At 40.0% G+C, this 24,965-nt stretch overlaps 1 protein-coding gene across 2 annotated transcripts in view; it reads left to right on the forward strand.

The window, feature by feature from the left end:
* The first annotated feature begins 728 nt into the window (after positions 1–728).
* Positions 729–24,965, forward strand: part of ITGAV (integrin subunit alpha V) — a 114,922-nt gene continuing 90,685 nt past the window's right edge. Inside the window, exon 1 of one of the 2 annotated variants that reach the window (XM_042994874.1) lies at positions 729–898. In XM_042994874.1, coding sequence (XP_042850808.1) covers positions 882–898 — 17 coding nt within the window. In that variant the 5' untranslated portion in view covers positions 729–881. Of the gene's footprint in view, positions 899–23,895; positions 24,096–24,965 lie in introns of those variants that run through there. The other variant, XM_007083868.3, reaches the window with a different exon arrangement.

The raw sequence follows: 24,965 nt of genomic DNA on the forward strand, positions 1-24,965 counted from the left end.
TCAGGCCATAATTACGTTCTATTCCAGTGACCAGTGGTAATTAATTGTACTTTGTGCCCCACGTAAGAATAAACACAGGGAAAAGTGCAGTGTCTGGTAAGTGCTGCTGGCATTCTTGGAATTTAGGCTACTTTCTTTGAACCGTGTAAAGGAAGTGAAAGCCTCCCTTCCTCCCAGAATAATATGGGTTGTAACAGGCAGCTGACCCGTAAGAGTACGCTCCTCATACCCCCAAATGAATCTTTAAGTTTAGTGACTTTTGACAAAAACCGAGCCTTGACAAAATAAAGCATTAATTTGTTTATATCCTCTCAATAAACATAAGTTATTTGTGCAGACCTACACAAAGATCCATCTAGATAAGCATTTTGAAACTGTTAACCTTAAAAATAAAACAGTTATTTTACCAGCAAAAAAAAAAAAAAGGTTTTATTTGGGAATAGTATAGAATGGCAGTTTGGGACTTGAAAGCTATGGCAAAACCATAAGCAAGCCCAACACACAAAGGAGAGGATTGTTAGGGAGAAGGAAGAAGTTGGGAGGGGTTTTTGTGAATGAAAGTCGGTTGGTGGTTTCTTGTTATCTGAATTGCTGAACTGGTGGATTTCTTGTAGAAGATTCAATGTATACATTTGCCTGTTTGGGTGTAATTGGTGATTCTTCCCTGTCCACGAGTCTGCAACTGACAATTCTAACTGTAATTGACAGTTGGGTAGAATAGCTCCCCTTCTCACCTCACTTTAGTGAGGTTTCCCTTGATTTTCACAGTGTGCGGAGCACTGAAAACTCCTTGACTTGCAGCGTCGCAGATTAAAAGGTTAGAAGAAACAATTCAATTTGGGCCTTTATTTCTTGATGGAGAAACTGATTTCAAAGAAGGTATGAGGACCTACCTAAGGTTAGTGGCAGAGCTTGGATCCAACCTGTAGCCTCTGAAAGTGAGTCAAAAGCTCTTTTCCTACTCCAACGCCACGTAGTAGGGAATGAAGAATAATTGATTTTTTTTTTTTTTTTTTTTTGTAGTTTAGAGCCAACCCTAAAGTCTAGAGATTAGGGGAATTCAAAGGCAGTTAACATTCTGTCTTCTTTAAGTCTAGGAATTAACAAACATTTTCATGTAGCTAGTGGAAATAAGACTGCAGAATGTATTTGTGTATTTTTTTTTCTTATTTTGTTTAGATATTCCAGACTTCAGCCATTGAAGTACCAATGGTGTGATTTTTCACACATTTGCATATCTACTCTATGATGTACTTTTTTAAAAAAAGGTATTTAAGTTTTAAGAGCATATACATTCCTGCCATAAACAAAACAAAATAGAATCATTTGCCATAGATTGAAGGTAACCTTAGAATGAATATAAAACAATGTTACTAACTTTTCAGTAGATAGTATTGTCTGCTAAATATCCCTACTCCAAGGCCTGCCCTTCTTTGTTAAAAAGGAAGATCAGCAAATGTGAGTGGGGATGTTAATACACGTTAGCACCAATCTGAGATTTCATTTTTGTTATAATCAGAAAAACTAAAAGAAAATTGAAAAGGGAAGAAAATTATTACTGTGATTCACTTCTTTAACACTTCTAGTAACCTCTTTAACCACTGGTTCAGTTTGGAGAAAACTACTACAGTTAATGCATTTACTACCATAAATATTTAAAGTCCTTTAGGATCCTGTTATTTCCTGCAAGAACTGAAAGAGGTGGTATAGCATAGCTGAAGGCTTGGACATACGCATGGTAGCTAAACTATACTTGGGGTTTCACCAATAACTTGATTTTTTTGGATTCACATCGTGGGTACACTACAAATTATCTGTGTGACTGTGGGGAAAGTCATCATTGTCTAAGCTTCAGTTCCTTCTCCCCTCCTTCCTTCCTTCTTTCCCTTCTTCCCTCCTTCCTTCCTTCTATTTATTGCCTCCACCTCCCCCCCCACCATGAGCCTCTTTTTTTTCTTCCTCCAAGTCCTAATTTAAATTCCAGATAGCTAACATACAGTGCAATATTAATTTCAGGTGTGGAATTTAGTGATTCATCACTCACATACAGCACCAGTGCTCATCCTTAATATCCATCACCTGTTTAACCCATCCCCCTGCCCATCTTCCCTCCTGGAACCATCAGTTTGTTCTCTATAGTTAAGAGTCTGTTTCTTGGTTTTCTTCTCTTTTGTTTTTCTTTTCTATGTTCATTTGTTTTGTTTCTTAAATTACACATATGAGTGAAATCATATGGTATTTGTCTTTCTCTGACTAACTTACTTCGCTTAGTATCATACGCTCTAACTCCATCCATGTTGCTGCAAATGACAAGATTCCATTCCTTCTGATGACTAATCTGTGTATGTGTGTGTGTGTGTGTATGCCAATCTTTTTGTTGTTGTTGTTAATGTTTATTTATTTTTGAGACAGAGAGAGACACAGCATGAGCAGGGAAGGGGCAGAGACACAGAATGTGAAGCAGGCTCCAGGCTCTGAGCTGTCAGCACAGAGCCCGACACGGGGCTCGAACTCACGAACTGTGAGATCATGACCTGAGCCGAAGTCGGACGCTTAACCGACTGAGCCACCCAGGCACCCCTATGCCAATCTTCTTAATCCATTTGTCAGTTGATGAATATTTGGGCTCTTTCCATAATTTGGCTATTGTTGATAATGCTGCTATGAACATCGGGGTGTATGTATCCCTACGAATCAGTATTTTTGTATCCTTTGGGTAAACACCTAGGAGTGCAATTTTGCTGGATCATAGGGTAGTTCCAATTTTTAACTTTTTTAAAAAAAAAGTTTGTGTATTTATTTTTGGAGAGACAGAGAGAGTCAGAGAGAGAGGGAGACAGAGAATCCAAAGCAGGCTCCGTGCCATCAGTGCAGAGCTGGACTTGGGGCCTGAATTCACAAACCGTGAGATCCTGACCTGAGATGAAACCAAGAGTCAGCCCCTCAACTGACTGAGCCACCCAGGTGCTCCTGATTTGTATCTCTTTGATGTTCAGTTATGTTGAGTATTTTTTCATGTGTCTGTTAGCCATCTGGGTGTCTTTTGCCCATTTTTAACTGGATCATTTTGGGTTTTGGGTGTTGAGTTCTGTTAGTTCTTCATGTATTTTGGATAAATATACTAACCCTTTATCAGACATGTCATTTGCAAATATCACCTTTTAGTTTTGTTGATTGTTTTCTTCTCTAATAAAGAATAGTTCATTTTTATTTTTCTTTCCCTTGCCTCAGAAGACATATCTAGTAAGAAGTTGCTGTGGCCAGTGTCAAAGAGGTTACTGCCTGCGTTCTCCTTCAGGATTTTAATGGTTTCCTGTCTCACATTTAGGTCTTTCATCCATTTTGAGTTTGTTTTTGTGTATGGTATAAGAAAGTGGTCCAGTTTCATTCTTTTGCATGTTGCTGTCCAGTTTTCCCAATACCATTTGTTGAAAAGACTGTCTTTTCTCCACTGATATTCTTTCCTGTTTTGTCAGAGATTATTTGGCCATATAGTTTGGATTCATTTCTGGGTTTTTTCTTCTGTTGCATTGATCTGTGTCTGTTTTTGTGCCTTACTGTCTTGATCACTACAGCTTTGTAATAGAACTTGAAGTCTAGAATTGTGATGCCTCCCACTTTGCTTTTCTTTTTCAAGATGCTTTGGCTATTCAGGGTCTTTTGTGGTTCCATATCTATTTATGTATTTAAAGTAGGCTCCACGCCCAGCCAGGGACTTGAATTCACAACCCTGAGATCAAGAGTCACGTGCTCTACTAACTGAGCCAGTCAGGCAGCCCTTCAGTTTTTTCATCTTTAAAATCACAGTAACTGGGGCACCTGCGGCTCAGTTGGTTAAGTGTCTGACTTTGGCTCAGGTCATGATCTCACGGTTCATGAGTTCAAGCCCCGAGTTGTCTGCACTGACAGCACAGTGCCCACTTTGGATCCTCTGTCCCCCTTTCTCTCTGCCCCTTCCCTACTGACACGTGTGCTCTCTCTCTCTCCTTCCCTCCACCCTCAAAAATAAATAAACATAAAAAAATTTAAAAAAATTCAGAGTAGCCATAGTAATTGGTGTTGTTACAAAGATTTAAAGGTCTAATACATATCAAAACACATAATGCTTCATAAATATTAGCTTAGTTACTGTTTTATTTTATTGTACACTGCTATACTGTGGGCTAAGTTTTAAGCCTCTCATGACAGGAAGAGTAAACTACCATTATTTAGAACAAACACATTTCTAGGTGACTACTTTGTATGCAGGATGGATCAGGTTAACTTCCTCCTGCAGAAGTGGGAAACTTCTGTTGCCTAAGTGCTACTTTCCACTCTGCTCTCCCCTGGGCAAAAGTTCTCTGAAAGGGCACACCAAGGAGAGAAGCCACAGTTAAATGTTTGCAGAACAATTTGCCATCCACCCCCTAATGGTCTTGTTGTGCCTCTTCTGAGCCAACTGTTCATGTTGGCAGCCTTTCAACCTGCTGCTGGGGCCACCCAGGGTCCGGGGCATGTGTGAGCTTCTTAGGGTTGTTTCCCAGGGTATGGTAACTCCCGGAGCTGGTGAGGGAAGTTGGTGAGTGAAAAGTCTAGTCATCGATTCTAGAATGTTTGGACACAAGGTAGGGAATTGAGCAAGGAAGTGATGGAGGCTAGGCACGAGCATGAGAAGAGAATGCATGATGAATGACACGGACAAAAACAAAACAAAGCAAAAAACAAGATAAAGTTTGAAAAGAAGAAAATAAATCTGTAAGATAACACACGAGTGCAAAGTACAGGAAACCCAGAAAGCATTCTTTGAGCTAAACAATACTACAGAAAAGATTGTGATTTAAGGGGAGATGGCACTAAAATGGATGACACTAAAGTGACAAAACTAGAAGAAAAAGGAGGAACGTATTTGGCTAAGAGGGCTTTTGTCGAGCTTTTCCACAGCTAACTTTATGTTAGCACTTGTTTTGTGTGAACATGTGTTATAAACATGCTATATTTTTACCAGTAGCTTTGGAGACACACTTTTATTTTTGTTGACATATCTTTATGTGAAAACCAATAAGACCTTAAAGATTTGAATGTCTTCCATAAGTCACATTCCTTGACTCTAGCCAAGCTTCACAAAGAGTAACAGATGATACATTCCAGTGTTTTCCAAGCCAGACTCACTCTGAGGTGGTGGCTTGGTTTCTATTAGAAACGTTAAGAGAAATAAATTATTTGAGACTCACGGGAAAATGTGTGTTACAGACATAAAGTTTCCAAATTTGGACAATATTTAGTGATCTAACAGTTAAAATAATAAAATCTATTGCTGTCCTCAATTGCTTAGAAAGTATAACTGGAAGTGGACACATTGAAAAGACAGTGGTGGCAATTCTCCCCATTTCAAGCTCTCAAGATTGCAGTTCATGTGGAATGACTGCCCTGCCAATTTTTTTGAAAGGCTTTGCTTCCCAGCCAAGTGATAGCAAACATTAACCAGCACAAAGTGGATTCCTCAAAGACAGCAGTTCTCCACATTAATTGTACACTGGAAGCAACTGAGGAGCTTTTTACAGTGCTGACACCCGGCTCCCCCCTCTAGCAATTTGGATTTAATTTGGATGGGTTGCAGTTTGGGCATCAAGAGTCTTCAGAGCTCCCCAGGTGATTCTAATATGCAACCAAGATTGAGAAACACTAACCTTGTTACTGAAAATGGTGGTCCACGGTCCAGCAGCATCGCTATCATCCGGGAGCTTGTTAGAAAAGCAGAATCTCGGGCCCCACCCCAGGGTGCTTATTAGAGTGTCAGTTTTGCCGAGAACCCAATGCATCACATGTGTACAATTAAAGTCTGGGAATCACTGCTCTACAGAATTCTTGTCTTTGATGAGTTTGTCTTTCTCTGATGTTGGACTGTAATTACATGATTAATAAAAGATGAAAGAAAAAATAGCTCAACTTTTGTTCTCTGAAATTCAGGAAACAGACTTCCACCTCTGTGACATTCCACAGAGTAATAAATGGTGGATGATATGAAGTAAGATCCTTATATTCAGGGGTACCAGATAGAATATAGGATGCCTAGTTAAATGGGAATTTCAGATAAGCGGCGATTGTTTTTTTAAGTAAAAGAGTGTCAGAAATATTGCATGGAGCATATGTATGCTAAAAATAGTTCATTGTTTGTCTGAAATCCAAATTTAACCAGGCATCCTGTACTTTTATTTGTGAAATCTAGTAACCCTGGTTATATTCCCAGGAGTGTCTCTTTGCTCTCTAGGCTGTCCCAGCAAAAAAGAGGAAATGATACCATAAATGGCCAAGTGGCTGTCCCCTAATCTGTCTAGACTGATTGACTGTAAAGTTTCTCATCCGGCACAGACAGCCAGGCCTCTGTGACTTTCCTAAACCAGGCTGGTGACTCACCCAACTGGGAGAGTAATGGGAAATTTACTTGCTGACTCAGGAAGACATAAACCTTGGTAAACTTTTCCTTCAGTCTAAACCAAAAGAAAGAAAATTCCAAAGCAAATGTTAGATATAATACAATATATAAAATGCTATAACCTTAGGCTGCAGGCAAACACAAGGGCTTATAATCACATGTTTTCTATTAGTCGACTAAAAGATGTTTTCACGGTTTGTTCCACATTGCACGCAGAGGCATTTTTCTTAAGAATTACTGCTATTTAAGTTCCTCAGAGGCCACTTTCCAAAAATACATTTTAGATCCATTTTCTCAATACTGCATGTAGTTTGCAATAAAGTAGTACATTTTTTAGCAGAGATGTGGGTGCAGATTGGACGGCCACCCTCCCTTTGTCACTGACTCACAGCAGGCTTTGCAACAACAAGCAATCTGATCTCTCAGTCCTTTCTCCTAGAATGTTTGTTTAATCTTAAACTTTCTACCTCGCTTCTCAGGCTGGCTTCAATCCTTTACTCTGTCCTACGGTTTCACCATTTTATCAAAATCACTAAAGCATAAAGCTATGGTAAAAGAGGAAAATAAATTTACATTAGCCAATTCTGAACTTTTTTAACTTGGAAAATTTTATCAGAAAAATCTGGGGGTGTCTGGGTGGTTCAGTCGATTAAGTGTCCGATTTTGGTTCAGATCATGATCCCATGGTTTGTGAGTTCCAGTCCCACTTTGGGCTCTGTGCTGACAGTGTGGAGTCTGCTTGGGATTCTGTGTCCCTCTCTCTCTTCTCCTCCCCTGCTCACACTCGCTCTCTTTCTTAAAAATAAATTTAAAAACTTAAAAAAGAGAGAAAAATCTGAGTAAAATAGTTGCGAAAAATTTGCAATTTTGTATATTAATGACTTTCCTTAAATAATTCCATAGTTGATTTTGAGTAGGTTGAAAATGGAAGTGTAGATAGATACCAACTCTTTTTCTGAGCTTCTACATCTTGTCTGCTGAGGTCAGGCCCTTTTATTTAAAAAATCATGATACTGGCAATCCTGTTTTCAGGACCTGAAAATAAATTAGCTTGTTTCTAGTAAATACAGGCAGAAACTTCCATTTAAAAGCAAAGCCCACAAGGGACGCTTGGCTGGCTTAGTTGGTAGAACATGCAGCTCTTGGTCTTGGGGTCATGAGTTCAAGCCCCACGTTGGGCATGAAAAAATAAAAGCCCACAAATCCCATATTCCAGGAGATTCATAACCACTTCAATCCCTGCAGACATGATGATGAAGTCTAAAAGTATTAAGTACCTAATATATACTTAGAAATGCTCTATGGTGTGTTGGGGAATACAGCCACAAAGGCTTTGCCACTGACTATCCAGAAATGCAGTCTATTTCACATACTTTGGACCTGGTCTGTCCTTGTAACTTGCTATTGATCAATAGAATGTGGCAGAAATGATGTTGTGCCAGGAAAGCCTAGGCCTCAGGAGAACTTGCAGCTTCCACCTTTGTGGAACATTGCCTTGAGAATGCCATGTAAGGAAGCTGCTCTTAGTTTCAGGGGTCAAATGGAAGGTGAGAAGTCACAGAAAGGAGAACTGAGGCACCCCACTGAGAGCTGACAGCCAGCGCTAATGGTCAAATATGTGAGTGAGACCATTTGGGACCTTCCATTCCAGCTGTGCGTCCACCAGAGTGGTGCTGCCTGAGTGAGACCAGGAGAAACGGCTAGTCAACCCACATAGAATCATGAGAAATAATAGATCGCTTTAAGTCACTCGATTTAGGGGTGGGGGGAGGACTGTTATTTAGCAATAGGTAACTAAAACTCCCCAGAGGAAATTGTTTGTTTGTTTGTTTGTTTGTTTGTTTGTTTGTTTGTTTGTTTGTTTTAGAAAAGCAGGTCTGGGGCACCTGGGTGGCTCAATCAGTTTAGGATCTGACTCTTAGTTTCAGCTCAGGTCATGATCTTGCTGTTCATGAGTTTGAGCCCCCCCATCGGGCTCTGTGCTGGCAGCACTGAGCCTTCTTGGGATCCTGTCTCTCTCTCTCTCTCTCTCTCTGTCTCTCTCGCTCTCTCCCTCTCTCTCTGCCCCTTCCCCACTTGTGCTCTCTCTATCTCTCTCTCTCAAAATAAATAAACTTAAAAAATTATTTAAAAAAATAAATAAAGCAGATCCCAGGTCCCTATTCCTCCTCTTCCTCTAATATGGGTTCACTGGGGAGGGGGTTGAATGAAGTAACAGTAACCGTCCTCCTGGGGAAACAAAAATTTAGAAACATGATATGGCTAGAGTCTTGAAGTAAGAGGTCAGGTATAAGAAATGTGGCAGAGTTGAGGCAGAAGCAGAAAAAGAGTGTGTGGATTGTCTTGAACATCATGAAAGGAGAAGGGCCAACAGGGAAGGCAGATTCCCCGGGAAGGTTTAGCTGAGTGGAGAGCAATATGAACTGCAGGTGAATATCCTGAAGTCATGATAGAAAGATTAAGGGGAATCTGCTAGAAAGAAATGACTCGGGCTTTTACTCATGTGTCCACCTTGCTCCTATCCCCGTGCTGGGGCGTCATAACTAATCCAGTTTGAGAATGTAACACCATGGCTCTTGGCTGTGCTGTGTGGTGATACTTACTTGAAGTGTCTGGGTCCTGCTTTTGTCTGTTTTATTTATGTGAATTCTGCTAATATGCCATTGGAAGAAAAGGTTCCATTCATTGCCAAGAGACATTTGAACGAGAGGGAGTTAAAGCATGAAGGAAGTGTTACTTAAGAGAAAGATAAAGTGGTATTTTAGAAGCAGAGATGGCCGCTTCCCAGTGGCAGATGACAAGTTAAACTTAGTCTTCTCGTGGTTCCTGTTTGCTCTCAGGAGGAGATGAGAACCCAGAAAACTCTCAATAGTTGCCTCTCCCCAAGTAGTTTGGGGAGGTCAATTCTCTTTGCCACAGTGAAAGTGAAATAACTTATAAAAACCCTGATTTCTCGTGTAGTAGTATAACTTCTACCCAGAAACCTTCCTTTTCAGGAGCTGTTTGTGGAAGTTTAGTTGCTGAAATAGAGTAAGAAAAAAAACCATCGGTATGCACAGATAGTTGGCATTGAAGAATCTCTGACACTCCCCCAATTATGATTTTTTCCCCTTCTCTGGGGAAAAAGGTGGAAATAATTCCCTGTTAGGGGAATCATTCAAATGTATGTGTGTTTTTGCCTAGAATATAAACTGTACATAATGCAATAAGGGAAAAGTTACAATATTTACAGAATTATGGTGAGAATCTTTTCATTTATAAATTATGATAACTTACCACTGAACACATCTATATTTGTCAGGATTACTTAGGATTATATTAGAGTATAAAATTAACTCAAAAATCTAAGTGGCTTAGGGCAACAAAAGCTTGTATTTCACTCAATTGCATGTGAGACACATTTAGTAAAAATATATGATGCAAACATCAGGTTTTTAAAATTCTTTCTATATGCCATGACAGCATGAGTAGAAAATAACACAAATTATACTTTCTACCCAATAAAATTCCTATAAAAATAATAGCTTTTTCTGTCAACCCTAAAATAAATTGTCTCTAAATATGGTAGCAACCAAAGTATGGTTAAACCAAGGAACAATTTTCAAACCATTATAGCCACAAAACCAGAGTTAACTGAGGAAATGACTTATTAGATTTGACATAGTTTTCACAATATTTAAAGATAAATTTATCATTCAGAAAAAGTTCTAAGCCAACATAGCATTTCAACCACAAAAATATTATGCTAATGATCAAATAGTTTTCACACTTAGTTTAAAATTAATAAAACCAGATTTACATAATAGTAAGAAGGATGCTGGGGATATTTAAATGTTTTATAATGGAGACAACTGGTTTATACTGAAATTAGAAATTTTGGGCACATATGGGGCATTTTTTGTCCTCCATAACTACTAAGATTTATATAAGAAAAAGTCCTTGAGGACAAGGCATGTTACTTATTAATTCACAGTGGGCATATATTATGTTTGCATGTCTGGCTTCATCTTTACTCCATCCTGAATGGTTAAGAGCATCCTATTTACTACAGTAATGTGCCACAGGAGTGATCACCTGACTGAGGTATGACCAATCAAAATATCTCACTCCTCTGAACATAGTAATTGGTTCAACGGTAAGCAATTATTATAAATAGAGCCAGTAAGAATCATTGCCTGGAATTGATATATTGATTTGAGAGGAAGACAGATTTTTCAGCTAGGATGGAATTGCCAAACTATGACAAATAACCTGAGATTGTAGATGACTATCTTCCCTGTTCAACTGAGGAATCTGAAGCAGTAGGAGAGGGTGAGACTAAACCAGAGAAGGAAACAGAGCTGGAAAAGACAGGAAAATGAGGATGAGGGTGGGAACTGTATTCCTTGGGTATTGGGCTGTGTTTGAAGCCAGAACCAGCCCGAGTTTCCTGGTTATGTGAAACCAGGAAATTCTCTTTTTAGTTACGATAATGTGAGTTGGGTTATTGTCATTTGCTTTTGAAAGAGTCCTAACAAACGCTCCATTCTTGAAAGCCCTGTAGGATCTGCCACAGTGCCATGGTATCTTACCCGTAGTACCGACTCAGTAAGTGTTTTCACTTAGTGAAAGTATACATGGACCTATCTTATGCATTGTTGAAAGGTGTTATAGGTGACACGGCATAGTTTTGTCAAAATAATTATTATTGCCCACTTGCTTCTGTAAGTCAACTCTAAGAAAAAAAATAATTCATTTTCATGATTTGTTTTTCAAGTATCTGTCATGCCATTTTCTAGTGCTCATGAAATATTTCCTATTGAAGACAATATTGTAAGTAGGTTGTAAGATTCTCAGACATGTTTACAAAATCTTATGTAATCCATATTGGTTGTGGCTATACTAAAATAGAAACATAAATAAATGCCTGTTCTGCCTTCCAGTCCCCATAACACTTTATTAATTTTATAACAAGCCTTCTCTGAAACTACTTTAGAGTAATATGTAGTTATATAGCATATATAGTTATATGAAAAACAGACAATTTTATTTCAAAATTTGGAACCAGAATGTTTTTTAGGATAAGAAGATACATTTTACTTAGTTTGTTATTTGAAAAATGGAATCTGACAATGTAAGTCCCAAGGTTTTGAGGGCAAAACAAAGAGAAGCCTGAATTGCTCAGGTTATAAAAGTTAGAGAGATTCAGACACAGTCTCAGCCCAGAGAGGAGAAATGGGGGCTTGAGAGTGAGGATAAGAGACAAGAGTGTCTGCTGGAGGTGGATGCGACGCGATGGGCAGTTAGGAGTCTGAGAAGGAGTCATAAGCAGGGGAGGTTCCCACAGAAGGAATGGGGAGGGCTTTATTTATTTATTTTATTTATTTATTTATTTTTTTAACGTTTATTTATTTTTGAGACAGAGAGAGACAGAGCATGAATAGGGGAGGGGCAGAGAGAGAGGGAGACACAGAATCCGAAACAGGCTCCAGGCTCTGAACTGTCAGTACAGATCCCGACGTGGGGCTCGAACTCACGGACTGTGAGATCACGACCTGAGCCGAAGTTGGACGCTTAACCGACTGAGCCACCCAGGCGCCCCTGTGGAGGGCTTTAAAGAGCAGGTCAATTGGAGCACCTGGGTGGCTCAGTTAAGCATCTGACTCTTGGTTTTGCTCAGGTCGTGATCCCACGGTTTGTGAGACCAAGCCCTAAGTCAAGCTCTGTGTTGACAGCATGGAGTCTGCTTTGGATTCTGTCTCTCCCTCTCTCTGCCTCTCTCTCACTCATTCTCTCTCTCTCTGTGTCTCTCTCAAAATAAACAAACAAACTTAAAAAAAAAAAAAAAGAACAGGTCTAATATTCACCTGCAACATACCGTATCCACCACTGCTCTCAGACTTTCTGCAGAATTCTGTTACATGTGACTACCTTGCATTTAGGTTGCTTTGTAGATTCTATGTAAAAGGGACCATGTTCCATGTTGGGTTGAGCTAGGGTACGTGCAGTGTTGAGTGAACAGACCAGGTGCAGAAATGAGGTGCAAGTGAGATGGAGAGCTCCATGTAGGCTGAAGCCCTTTTGAGAATCCTGAGAATCATCAGGAAGGTTGCTGGCAGGAGCGGGAATTCCAACCCACCAGAAGCACATCTCAGATGTGCAACTAAATCATATTATTTACTTTAAAAGCAACTGGAATCTGACTCAGAACCCTTAGTGCTCCTGCAGGAGCCCATCAATTGCTATGGCTTTGCTCTACCCAAGCAGAGAGATCTCTGGTGAACCTGAAAGTTCCAGTATTTGGGTATGGTCTTCACAGCCTGCTACCTAGTTATCACAGTTGAAGATGAGAAATCTGTCCCAGAGAGGAAGGGCTAATGAAGGCAGGAAGAGGGAAAATCAGAAAGGTTAGAAATGTTAACGCCAGAACAGATTTTGATTTTTTACTGTGCTTGACACATTGTGGTTCTGTGATGACTAAATTAATGAGTGATTTAATTATAGGTATTAGAAACAGGGAAAATGTGCAGAATAGAGAACATGGGAAAATAAAGTTTAACCACTCATTTTTGTAGCTGTGGTAATGTAATATGAAGTTGGGAAAGACTGTAGAATCCCAGCAAATCTCATTCTTTCGTCTCTGTATGAATACCATCTAGCCACTAGCCACACATGGCAATTAAAATTAAGTAGAATTTGAAATTTAATTTCTGAGTCACACTAGCCACATTTCAAGTGCTCCATAGCCACATGTGGCTGATACAAGTATTTGAGACAGTATAGATACAGAATATTTCCATTGTTGCAGAAAGTTCTATTAGACAACATGGATCTATCATATCTCTATCAAATCATCTCTATCATTCAGCCTTAGTTTAAATTCCTTTTTTAAAAAAGTTTATTTATTTTGAGAGAGGGGTGGGGGAGACAGAGAATCCCAAGCAGGCTCCCCACTCTCAGCGCAGAGCCCAACATGGGGCTTGAACTCATGAACTGTGAGATCATGACATGAGCCAAAATCAAGAGTTGGATTCTTAACTGACTGAGCTTCCCAGGAGCCCCAGTTTAAATTACTTTTTTTTTTTTAAGGTTTATTTTTGAGACAGAGTGAGACAGAGCATGAATGGGGGAGGGTCAAAGAGAGAGGGAGACACAGAATCCAAAGAAGGCTCCAGGCTCCGAGCTGTCAACAAACAGCCTGACGAAGGGCTCGAACTCACAGACCATGAGATCATGACCTGAGCCGAAGTCGGAAGCTCAACTGACTGAGCCACCCAGGTGCCCCTAAATTACTTTTAATAAATGTCATTCACCATTATGTTTTGGGTCAGACATAATTGTTAGATGGTTCTTGAAGTTTTCTTCTATATCCTTATCCTAGATTTTTTAGATGTATGAAATGATTTATTCTCTATAGGAAGCACATTATTACAATAACTGTTTAAAAATATTGTTAATGATAAGTGTATTCTAAACTGAAATAGATTAACTAATTTGAAATAATTAGAGTAAAAAAGTTAACTTGGTTTCTTAAGGAATCTCACTTATGCCTAAAGAGTAGCATTAGTGTAAACATCCCATAATAGTAATTATCTTTTTAAAACTCAAAAGAAAAAGAAAACTAACTGTAGAAATACCTTTAAGCTTCACAAAAATGCTGAACATGAACCAAGCCTTTTATTTAATTATTTTATGTTCCTATGAGCTAGACCTAATGCAATTATGTGATTAAGAGCTCTGTATCTAACACCTTTATGAATGTAATCATTTTCTATTAAATCCAAATATTTAACATTTCATGAAAATCCCCTGGCACATTTCCATAATGACTGAAAGGTGGAAATCCTTAATTAGTGTTCAAGCTTTTAGAGGAAGTAAGAGTGGAGAGTTTAGAAAACCCCCCAAATGAATCATTTAAAAGGAACAAAATCGATGAAGGCACCAGCTGATCTAAAAGAGTATGGCTCATAAGAACTTAACTCATATTTGTTTCTTTAACACCAACAACTGAAACAGCTTCCATAGAGCAAATTAAACTCTATTAGACACTAAAAAGTGAACTGATTCTGCTTTCTGTAAATAAGAACTTTATGTCATTAAGAAAACTGTCATACAATGCTTCTGTTCTAGCTACTTGAAAAAGTAGGAAGAGTGGTCAATATATCTAGAATAATTTCTATTAAAATAGGGTAAAAATATAAATGTTTGGTACTAAAAATTTAAAGCTATTGTTTGAGGAATTAAGGTGGGTATACCAGTTAGGATTAGGGTAGTCAAGGTGTAACTGAAAATTCTAGCAATAGCTGATTAAACAAAGAGGTATATTTTCTTCTGATAGAATATAATCTGCATGTTTATTATCCAAGACCAGAATGATAGGTCCATGGTTTTCAGAAACCCAGACTTTCTGCTCTGTAATTCTTAGACCGTGCCCTCTTTTGCCAAGTATGCTTCTTTATGTTCTCACAGAGGCTGCTTCAGCTCTAACCATCACATCTGTGTCCCAGCCATCAGCTGTAGAGACATTGCTGAGGAAAAAGGGCTCCTGATAGTTAAACTAGCCCTCTTCTAAGAGGCTGGTAGCTCTACCTGACAATTTCTACCAACACCTTCTCGTCATCTGTAAGGGAGCTGGGAAATGCAGGGGTTTTTGTTTTTGTTTTCCATCTAGACATATTATTGCCACCACACAATATAAGGATTTTATTACCAAACAAGAAGGGGACAATAAATATCGGGTAGGTAGCTAGCAGTCTCTGTGAGAGCAGATGGATTATCCTTTCCTTGTACTTTTATTTCCAGTGTTGGACTAGTCACGTTGTATACACTTACTTATATAGGAGACAGAGTAGTGCAACAATAAAAAGCAGGGTGTAATTAGAGTGATCCTATGCCCGTTTCCCCTAGATGGTTCCTGCATATACTGTTGTATCAGTATAATTATTATCCACATCCCTGTTACTCGCTACAGTGCCCCAATTGGACGATAAATTATATGGTCACTTTAGCTATATAGACTGTGTGTAAAAATCTCTAACACTTTCTAGCTCTGTGACCCTAATGAAAAATGACATAACTTCTCTAAACTCATTGTGTTAGTTATCTGTTACTCAATAACAAATTATCCCCAGAATGTATTGGCTCAAAGCAACAAATGTTTATTATGTCACAGTTTCAGTGCATTAGTAGTTAAAGAGCAGCTTAAAGGGATGGTTTCTAGCTCAGACTCTCTCTTGAGTTTAAATGTTGGCAAGAGTTGCAATCATCTGAAGGCCAGAGTGGGAAGAAGAATCCACTTTGAAGAATCCACTCACTCAGGTGGCTGTTAGAAGGAGACCTCAGGTTTTTGTCATTTGGGCCTCTCCCTGGGCACCTTGTATGTTCTTACCAGATGGCATCTGGCTTCCCATGTGATAGAGCAAAAGGAAGCCCTGTGCCTTTTATGTCCTCGTCAACAAAATTGCACAGTCACTTCTTCTATTCATTAAAAGTCATTCATGAAATCCAGTCCAAGCTCAAGAGGTGAGGGATTTAGCTCCACATCTTGAAGGGAGAATACTTTAAACATTTTCTTAAAAGTAGGCTTCATACATAACATGGGGTTTGAACTCATGATCCTGAGATCAAGAGTCACATGCTCTACCAACTGAACCAGCCAGGCACCCCCCAAAGGGGACGTATCTTAACAGTACCACACTTATTGTTCTCATCTGTAAAATGGGTTAAAATTACCCACATGCAGTAATTGTATTTTATGAAGAGGCATAATCCATATATAGCATTTTAATAGAGCACTTGGTAATAGTAAAATATGTCCCTTAATAAATGTAAATGAGCACTATTTACTTACGTATTTGTCTAATTAAACTTTAAGCTCCTGGCAGGGATCATATCTGATTTGTCTTGGTAATTCAAGCTCTAATTGCAGTGTTGGGCATATAAAGGACACTTAATAATAAATATCCAATGAATAAATGAATGAGTAACATATTCTTTAATAAGACCAGTTTAGGAGGAGTGAGTGGAAAGAAAAACAATTCAATAGTCATGTGAATAAATTTATGTTTTATTTGTGTTAAAAGTAGGTTTACATAGCTCTTTTTATATGATAGGGCATGAAAAAGTGAATACATATGTAATGTACACTAAGTTATATAACTTCAATACCATTCACTGGTATATAATACTATAAGGTATTATATAGTAGCACAGTATAATAGTATTATATAGCTACAATAATATCACCTTCTTATGTTCTTGATATTAAAATTTCTCCTGAAAAATTGTGTTCTGTAGACATGTCTAGCTATGTATTTTTGAAATATGGAGTTTATTTTTATTGACTAAAAAAATTTCAATAATAATATAGATGGCATATTACTAAACAATAGTAGGATTAAAGCATGTATCTAAGGGAAAGATTTCAAGAACTATACACATATAATATACATACATGTACAATATAAAAATGGTGTGTTTTGTCATTAATTACACATTTTCTTGCCATTTTCTCCAGGGAAAAAATAAATATATGTAAAACATTGCAGATTATAGTTCTTAAAGATCTTCTGATTATGACTTTATGTTTATCATAATCTGAAGGAAAAAGGAATTAGAAGTTTGGGTTATAGTCTCCAGTTACAGCAAGGCTACATTTATACAAAATGATTAGTAGGAGGAAAGTATTAGCAATCATTTATCAAGCGCCAGGGACATTTTAAATTATACCGTGCTTCCTTTTATGACTCATGATATAAATAAAACATAGTGTTCTTTTGAAATTCCATTTTTTTCAATGGATTATTTTTAAAAATGTTTGCTAATTCTGTACATACCACAAACACTTTGCTTTCTTTACCTAAGCCTCTAATTTGAATTTTCAGTGATAGAACAGTAATTTGGACAGCATTACCCTCTTTCAAACATGGATTTTTTTTTTTTTGTATGATAAGTGCTGTACTGAGAAATGTGGTCTATGTCTTGGCACACATCAACACTCCAAGCCTTTAAAACAAATTAAATCCTCTTAAGTAGTTGCAGTGTAAGAGGATGCTGTAATTTTTAATTACTTTAAATAAAATAATATACACGATTTCCCTTTTACATTTTTACAACATGTTGGTTATTTGAAGGGAAATTCTGAAAACTACCAGACATGTCCTTGAAGTAACGGATACCTAGGGGCACCTGGCTGGCTCAGTTGGAAGAACATGCAACTCTTGATCGCAGGGTTGTGAGTTCAAGCCCCACGTCGGGTGTAGAGCTTACTTAAATAAATAACTTAAAACAAAAAAATGCCTATCTTGAGAGCAGAGTGGTTTTTCACAATGAGATGCAGAGAACTCCAGGAATGCACAGGACATTTCTTGCCATTTGTGATTAATTTTTATCTCCTTCATTCCCAAAACCTAATCCCAAATTACAACCAGGAATGAAAAACAGCTACAAAACTTAGAAACACTATTCTAGATAAAGTGAGTAGTTTGATCCTATTTCTTTGCTAGTTATAAAATGAATTTACTAGATATTCTTGGGCTTTTCTACTTCTTGAAAAATATATATTCATTCATTCATTTATGTAAGAATGTTTTTTGAGTTACTGACTTCATGTGTTCAATTTATAAAAGTAACAATTGCTTTTTTATTCATACATTCATCCATTTATCCTTCAGCAAATACTTCTTAGTTTCTTGATATTCAGTAAGAACTGTGCTGGGCACTGAACATCTAATTAAGAGTAAGAGCAACATGTTCACTACAGTTTTGTCAGTTATGACTCAATAAAGCTGGGGGCCTCGAGATCAACATGTTTGCTTCTCTCATGAGTTTATTTATTTAGAGAGACACAGTGACAGAGTGAGCTGGGGTGGGGCAGAGAGAGAAGGAGAGAGAAGGAGAGAGAAATAATCCCAAGCAGCTCCGTGCTGCCAGCGCAGAGCCTGATGATGCTCAAACTGAGAAAACTGTGAGATCATGACCGGAGCCCAAACCAAGAGTCGGACACTTAACTGACTAAGCCACCCAAGCACCCCATTCTTCAATAAGTTATTAGTGATTTTTTGAAATATAAATTCAGCACTGTATTCAATGCTATGGGAGAATATATAAATTAGAAAACATAGCTCCTATTTATAAGGAACTGATAATTTCACTAGGAAAAAAATCCTGAGATGCCTGGGAATACCAAGAATTAATATTAAATAAAATTTTATTCAAATACTGTCAAAAACTCCAGGAAATAAATACAACAATTAAATGTTGAGTTGTGAGTGGATTAGACTTGGAAACACAAGTCATTTTAAAGAGAAGGGAGAAACTGAAACTATGTAACATTTTCTGGAAAAGAGGAGTCTTGAACTGAATGCTAAAGTTTGGGTGGAATTGGGGTGGGAGACCAGGTGAAAGAAGATATTACATATTGAAAAGGAAATGAAGAAAGAAAGAAGAAAGAAGGAAAGAAAGAAAGAAAGAAGGAAAGAAAGAGAGAGAAAGAAAGAGAGAAAGAGAGAAAGAAAGAAAGAAAGAAAGAAAGAAAGAAAGAAAGAAAGAAAGAAAGAAAGAAAGAAAAGAAAGAAAGCGAACCTCAGGAACAGAGGAAGTGGTGAGCACAGCAGATTTGCAGACGTGAGGAGACCACACAGACACTTTTACCTGCCCACTGTGCTCTCTGCTCCCTTGAGGCACAGAATTCCAAGTGCTTGTTTTTTCTATTCATGGCTATTAAAGTTACTCTGTGTTGTGATTTCTAATTTGGTCTTTGAATCTCAGTTTTCTAGGATATCTTCTATCATGGGTTATCCAAACCCTGAAAGACTGTTTAAAAAAGGACTCGTGGCAATAGGACCACAAGGAAGGTGCTCAATAATCGTACATCTCCAGGAGGAAATATGGCTCGATATTTAAAATCTAAGTTTGACTTAATGGAAGCAATATGTTTTATATATAATTTCTTAATCCACTCACTTTCTCTTCACCCTTGAAGTTATGTAGTGATATCATTATTAAGTTTCAATATTTACATGTATACATGTTACGTTCTTAGGATTTTTATACAAAAGTAATCAATATGGTTATTTCCGTTTGGACCATTAAGTCCATTGGTATTAAAGAGAAAAGATGAACATTTAAAAACCAGGTGAAATGAGTAAACTGAAAGCGTGTTGGAGAGAAAAGAGATATTTAGATGGTGAAATATTATCTATGCATCAAGCTAGAGAGAAAAGACAGTATATATTTTCTTTGGCTTATCAACATATTCAGTCCTCAGGGGAAAAATCAAAAGGAACTACCTTCATAGCAAATATTTCAATTTAACAGTAATGTATATAAGTTAAACCCGTTTAAAGACAAAAACAAAAACAAGTCAGGAGAGTTGCATATTTGTTTTTGAAACTTCGAAAGACTAGTTATCTTTGTCTTGTTCTTTTAACAAGGGAACTAAGATATTTCCACATTTTCCCCAGCATTTATCTGAACCTTAAGTTTGTAACTAACTTTTCCTATTATATGGAAGGAGTGTCTGATCTAAAGGCAACAAATGATTGAGTTCCTGCTGTTATGAAAATTTTACGATGAGGGTTAGACGTATAGATGAGGACAAGACACATTTCCCCTTTTCATTTTCAGTGTTCGTGGATACGAGCCAGTTTATCCTCAGTAAGCATCTTTATTCTGCCTAGTGTAGGGGGAAAGTATTTGAGCAAGACCAGATGGGTTCATTTCATGGGTGTTATGAACAACCATCCTAGTTAGCCCGGGGAGGTCACTGAAGCCTCAGGTTCTCAGGAATGGGGAAGGCCTTGGAGATCATTACTAGCTTCCTTCCTTACCCACAGGGATATGTGACCTTGGAAAAATTATTCAATCTCCTAGAGAATCAGTTTCTTCACCTTTAAATTTGGGCTACTAATAGAATCTATCTGATAGGATTTTATGATTACTAAATGACTTAATACACATCAAAATGCTCCACACAGAGTCTAGCACATAATGAGTAAGCTTAATAAAATTGTTAGTTATTAGTAAGTCTCTGGGGAGTAGAATTAATTCCATTGTTGAGCTCAGTGGTGAGCACAAAGGATACAAAAACAAGAAGGCATGGTTCTTTATAGAAGGCTTCATGGAGGATGTAAATGATGCCTGATACACATTTTGAAAGAAGGGTAGGAAATAGCTAGATAGAGGACCTTGTGTATGTTTGCATGTGGCAGAAGGAAGAAGACTGGGGGAAGTGGTCGAAGAGAAAGGCTAGTGTTTTCTAGGAAGACAGAGCCCTGTGAACCAAGATGTCATTCTGTAGAAACTGTAAGTAATTAATTTAATATGGCTAAAGCCACTTTGGGAGGTGGGGCGTGGCAAGAATGTGGTGATGAATAAGATCATGCAGGGGATGTGTAGAACAAGAAGTGCAGTGAACCAAGGCAGAGACTTGAATAATCCTAACATTGTAGGGGTAGATTAGGAAGCAAACCTAAAAAGGAGGTAAGTTTTCTACTTTTGTTGCCTTCCCAGCCACCCAAGGAGCACCGGGTGCTGGCTTGGCATCTTTTCATATATTTTCAGATAGGAAAAGACAGCACTGGGGTTGGGAGTGGGGATGAAGCCTGAGAGGCCAAGTAAATCTCCCTCGTTAATACTTGGGAGAGGAGAGGCAGGAGAGAGTCAGACAAAAAAAGCAACAGCAACATTGTAGGGTTGAGTTTAGTGGATTAAAGTCTCTAGAGAAATGGAGAGTAGAAGAAGGGGGTTGCAGAAGGGCTTCCATGGGTTATGAACTGAATCCACCTTGATATTGAGAGATAAAAATTTGAAATTTTTCTTAAATTATTTTGGAGTAACTGGACTGTGCTTTTGTGTGTGCAGAGACAAAGCCAAGTGGAGTTCTAGTTTGATTGTGGTTATTGAAGGAATTGTTGGATAGGTACTAGAACTAAGAGAGTATAATACAAATTTCATGTCATACAAATTTACTATTACCACTGTACTAAACTAACAGTAGTAAAAGTATTGATGGCAACAGGTACTGTTCAATTCTAGAAGTAGGTGTTATCATCCTTCCCATTTTATAGATAAGAAAATCGAGGCACAGAATGGTTGAAGTAATTTGACCAGGGTCATTAACTAGTACTGGGCGAACTGAGCAATTGAACTCAGGCATTTGAATTTATAGAAACCAATGGAATCAAGATTCTAATTAAAGGACAGCCTTGGCAGAGGGTAAAATTCAAAGTCAAAATTCCTTTTACTATCTAATATTTTATTTCCTCTGTAAGAAAGTGATTGTACTTAATGTAGATATATTATTATCCAGCTCTTTTAAGTGGGGAAATTGTTACGATGTGAAGAGTAGCATCATTGGACTGGGTGAGAGGCACAGCTTTTCTTCCATAGAATAAAATATGCTTCTCCCTCTCCCATGGACACAATGCCTTGGTACACTGTGGATTCCGAATAAGTGCTGGCTGAATTGATACGTACTATAATAAACTCCCTGAATTTGCAAGGTGTTGGGTAGGTGACTGCTCAAGCATGATAACTCTGTTACAAAGATGCCTGCATTTATTATTCAAGAGTGCCTTAAGATACTGGGTTAGTTTGGTTCACGGTCTCCTAACAGAAATGGGGACCTGAGTTCACTCAATTTCGGTGGGCACATACGTGTTGCCATTGCTTTGTATTCTTCCTTTTCCTGGTGTTCTTCCCTCCTCTGGCCTACTGGATCTCTGTCCTGGATCAGAAGTTGGGGAGTGGGAAGGCTTACTGATTTCAGCTAGAGTTTAAATCTCCATAATCTTCTGCTATTCCTGGCTGGACAGATTTCCAAAGGGATTGGTTATCAGGCTTTTAAGGAATAAAAGACCCTTCGAGTTTTTGCCTCTTCAGTGCATCTGGAACAGAGTGAGGGGAAAGATAACGTTTGTATTTCTACATATTTGTCCAGGATCACCTGCCTCACGAGGTAATTTCCTTCAGACAAGTGCTGGGCCATGGTGTGTGAAAGATGGCCAAGGTTTGGGGACATATCTTGGAGTCAAATTTAAGAATCAAAATATATAATGCAACTAAGTACTAAAAATTCAAATTAGACATTTCATTTCCACTTAAATACATGCTCCTTCACAAGATTAATTAAAAGCTAGGAAATTAGTGTGCATTGTGATTCAGTTTTAATACCTACTTTGGGAAAACAATCCAAAATTACTGTTCCAGTACTTGTAGGTTTTTAAGGTCTATGCAGTGCATTTATACTCTCAGTCTTGTTCACCAAATTCCTTCACACATGATACACAATATAGGAAAGTCCCCTCTCTGGACAAAGTTTACTCATCATTTCATCTCCAACATTTTAACGATTTCTCACTATCTGCCTGGCCAGGTGGTAAGACTACAGAATATAAAGAGGTCAAGGTTCCAGTTCTCAAGTAAGTCCGGGGAACTGTCAGGAGCCTGGAGGCCGTGGAAACCCTAACAGCAACAGGTTCACAGAGGCCTTACTTCAATGGTGTATATTCCTTCTTCCAACTCTAAAATTCTATTTCTACTCACGCGTCCTAAATCAATGCGTTAGTTATTCGCAATCACCCAACTTCAGCTAATAAACTAGGAATAAGGTTTCTACTAGTCTGACTTGATTTGAAACGATTACTGCCAATTCTTTGCCCTGCCAATCCTTCAAGTTCAGCTTTAACACGACTCCTGGAAGGGGCTGTGCTAGCATTCTGAAAGTTTATAATTAAGTTCAGTGTGTGTGTGGGATAGAGTGGGGGAGGAAAACGACCATTAATTACAGAGTTTCGTTTGTGAGAGCCTGCCAGGGTTTTAGGAGTAGAAACCGAGAGGCGGATAAAGCTGTCCTCATTTTTAAACAAAAGTAGCACAGGAGTTCCCGGCGGGACCCGGGAGCGTGGGGTGCCCCTGGACGCGGGCGGGTTGGGACCCTTGGCCATCCCTACGTGCACCACTGTCCCCCTGGAGCTGGGTCCGAGGCCCTCGTCCAACAGCGCTGCCGCGGCCCGGGGCTCTGAGGGACTGGGGCTTCGGCATTGGCACCTCGCTCTCGGGACGGGAGGCGACCGCGCGCACGGAAGTGCACCCGGCTCTCTCCAGTCGGAGGACGGCTCTCCTCCTCCTTCACTTCCTCCAGCGCCGCTGCCAGGCCTCCCGGGCCGGCTCCTCCCCCTTCTCTACCTCCTTCCACCGCCCGCGGCAGCACTCAGGCGGGGGGTGCGGCGCTCACCCGCGCAGTCCCGAGCGGGAGCCCAGGCGCGGGGCGGCCGAGCGGGAGGGAGGTCGGGGGCCGCCGGCGCCGCTGTCCCCGCCCCGCGCGCCCTGCGCCCCACTTCCCGGGCGGCCGCTCGGTGGCTCAGCCCTCCCGCCTCCCCGGGCGCTGTCGGGGACTCGCCGCGAAGCGAGCGGCCGGCCAGTTTCGGCGCGCGCAGGCGGCGGCGGGCCGCGGGCACCGTGCGCTCCGGGAGGGGTGGCCGCGGCTCCGGCCTCGGCGCCCCGCGCGCGCTCCGGCGATGGCTTCTCCGCCGCGGCGGCGGCTGCGCCTTCGCCCGCGCCGCCTCCTGCTCCTTCTTCCCGGATTCCTGCTGCCTCTTTGCGGCGCCTTCAACCTCGACGTGGACAGTCCTGCCGAGTACTCCGGCCCCGAAGGAAGTTACTTCGGCTTCGCGGTGGATTTCTTCGTGCCCAGCGCGTCTTCGTAAGTGGCCGCACTTGGAAGGGGAGTCAGCCCCCTCCCCCACCGCGCGCGCCCACCCTGCGTTCCCCGGGGGAGACTGTCCGTCCCCCCACCCCCACCGGGGGTTTAGGTTCTGGGCGGATGGACGGTCTGGGGAGGCGAACCCCCGCGGCACCCACCGCCTCCTCTCAGTGCCCCCCTCGCCTCTCCCCGGACGGACAGCTTTGAAGCAGACGTGCGCTTCAAATTCGGGGCAAGTGGGAAAGCAACAAAGGCTGGTCCCGCCGGACTCCGCGCCGCCCCTGCTAGCGTCTCGGGCTAGGTCAGGCTCATTCCCGAACTTCTTTTTTCTCCGGTACCAGTTCGCCTTCCCCGTAGCCTGCTTCGCAGACTTAAAAAGCCCTCCCCCACACTTTCCGCCTCGCGGGCTGATTCCGTTTCTCGTTCGCTCCTTTTCCAGACATTCTGATGACTAAAATGACCATACCGTCGTAGTAAACTCATTGTGTCTTATCTCTGATACTGTCAGACCTTTGCACATTTGAGGGCGAACAGACGAACTGAATGTGTCATGTGTTCTTTTTATAGTGATTCATTATTTAGGTCATTGTTCACAAAGAACAAGGGTGTTTGCTGACTTTTCATTCACTGCGGGTCATTTGAATACTGCAGCATTTAAGAATTCAGTTATGTTTTCAAACTGCTAACGTTTTCGCGTTGCAAAGGCCGTCAGGATTTGTAACAGAGTTAATGTCACTATTGGATTCAAAGTTGTCTCTGACTTGACCGAACCTGACATCATCGTTCTCACCACCTCACCCCCATATTAGCGTTAGAAATGCTGATTTGATAGGTGTTCACTGGATGCCTTCTGACGTTTAAGTCCTGTTT

The sequence above is a fragment of the Panthera tigris genome, chromosome C1, assembly GCF_018350195.1.
Source record: "Panthera tigris isolate Pti1 chromosome C1, P.tigris_Pti1_mat1.1, whole genome shotgun sequence".
Taxonomy (NCBI): domain Eukaryota; kingdom Metazoa; phylum Chordata; class Mammalia; order Carnivora; family Felidae; genus Panthera; species Panthera tigris.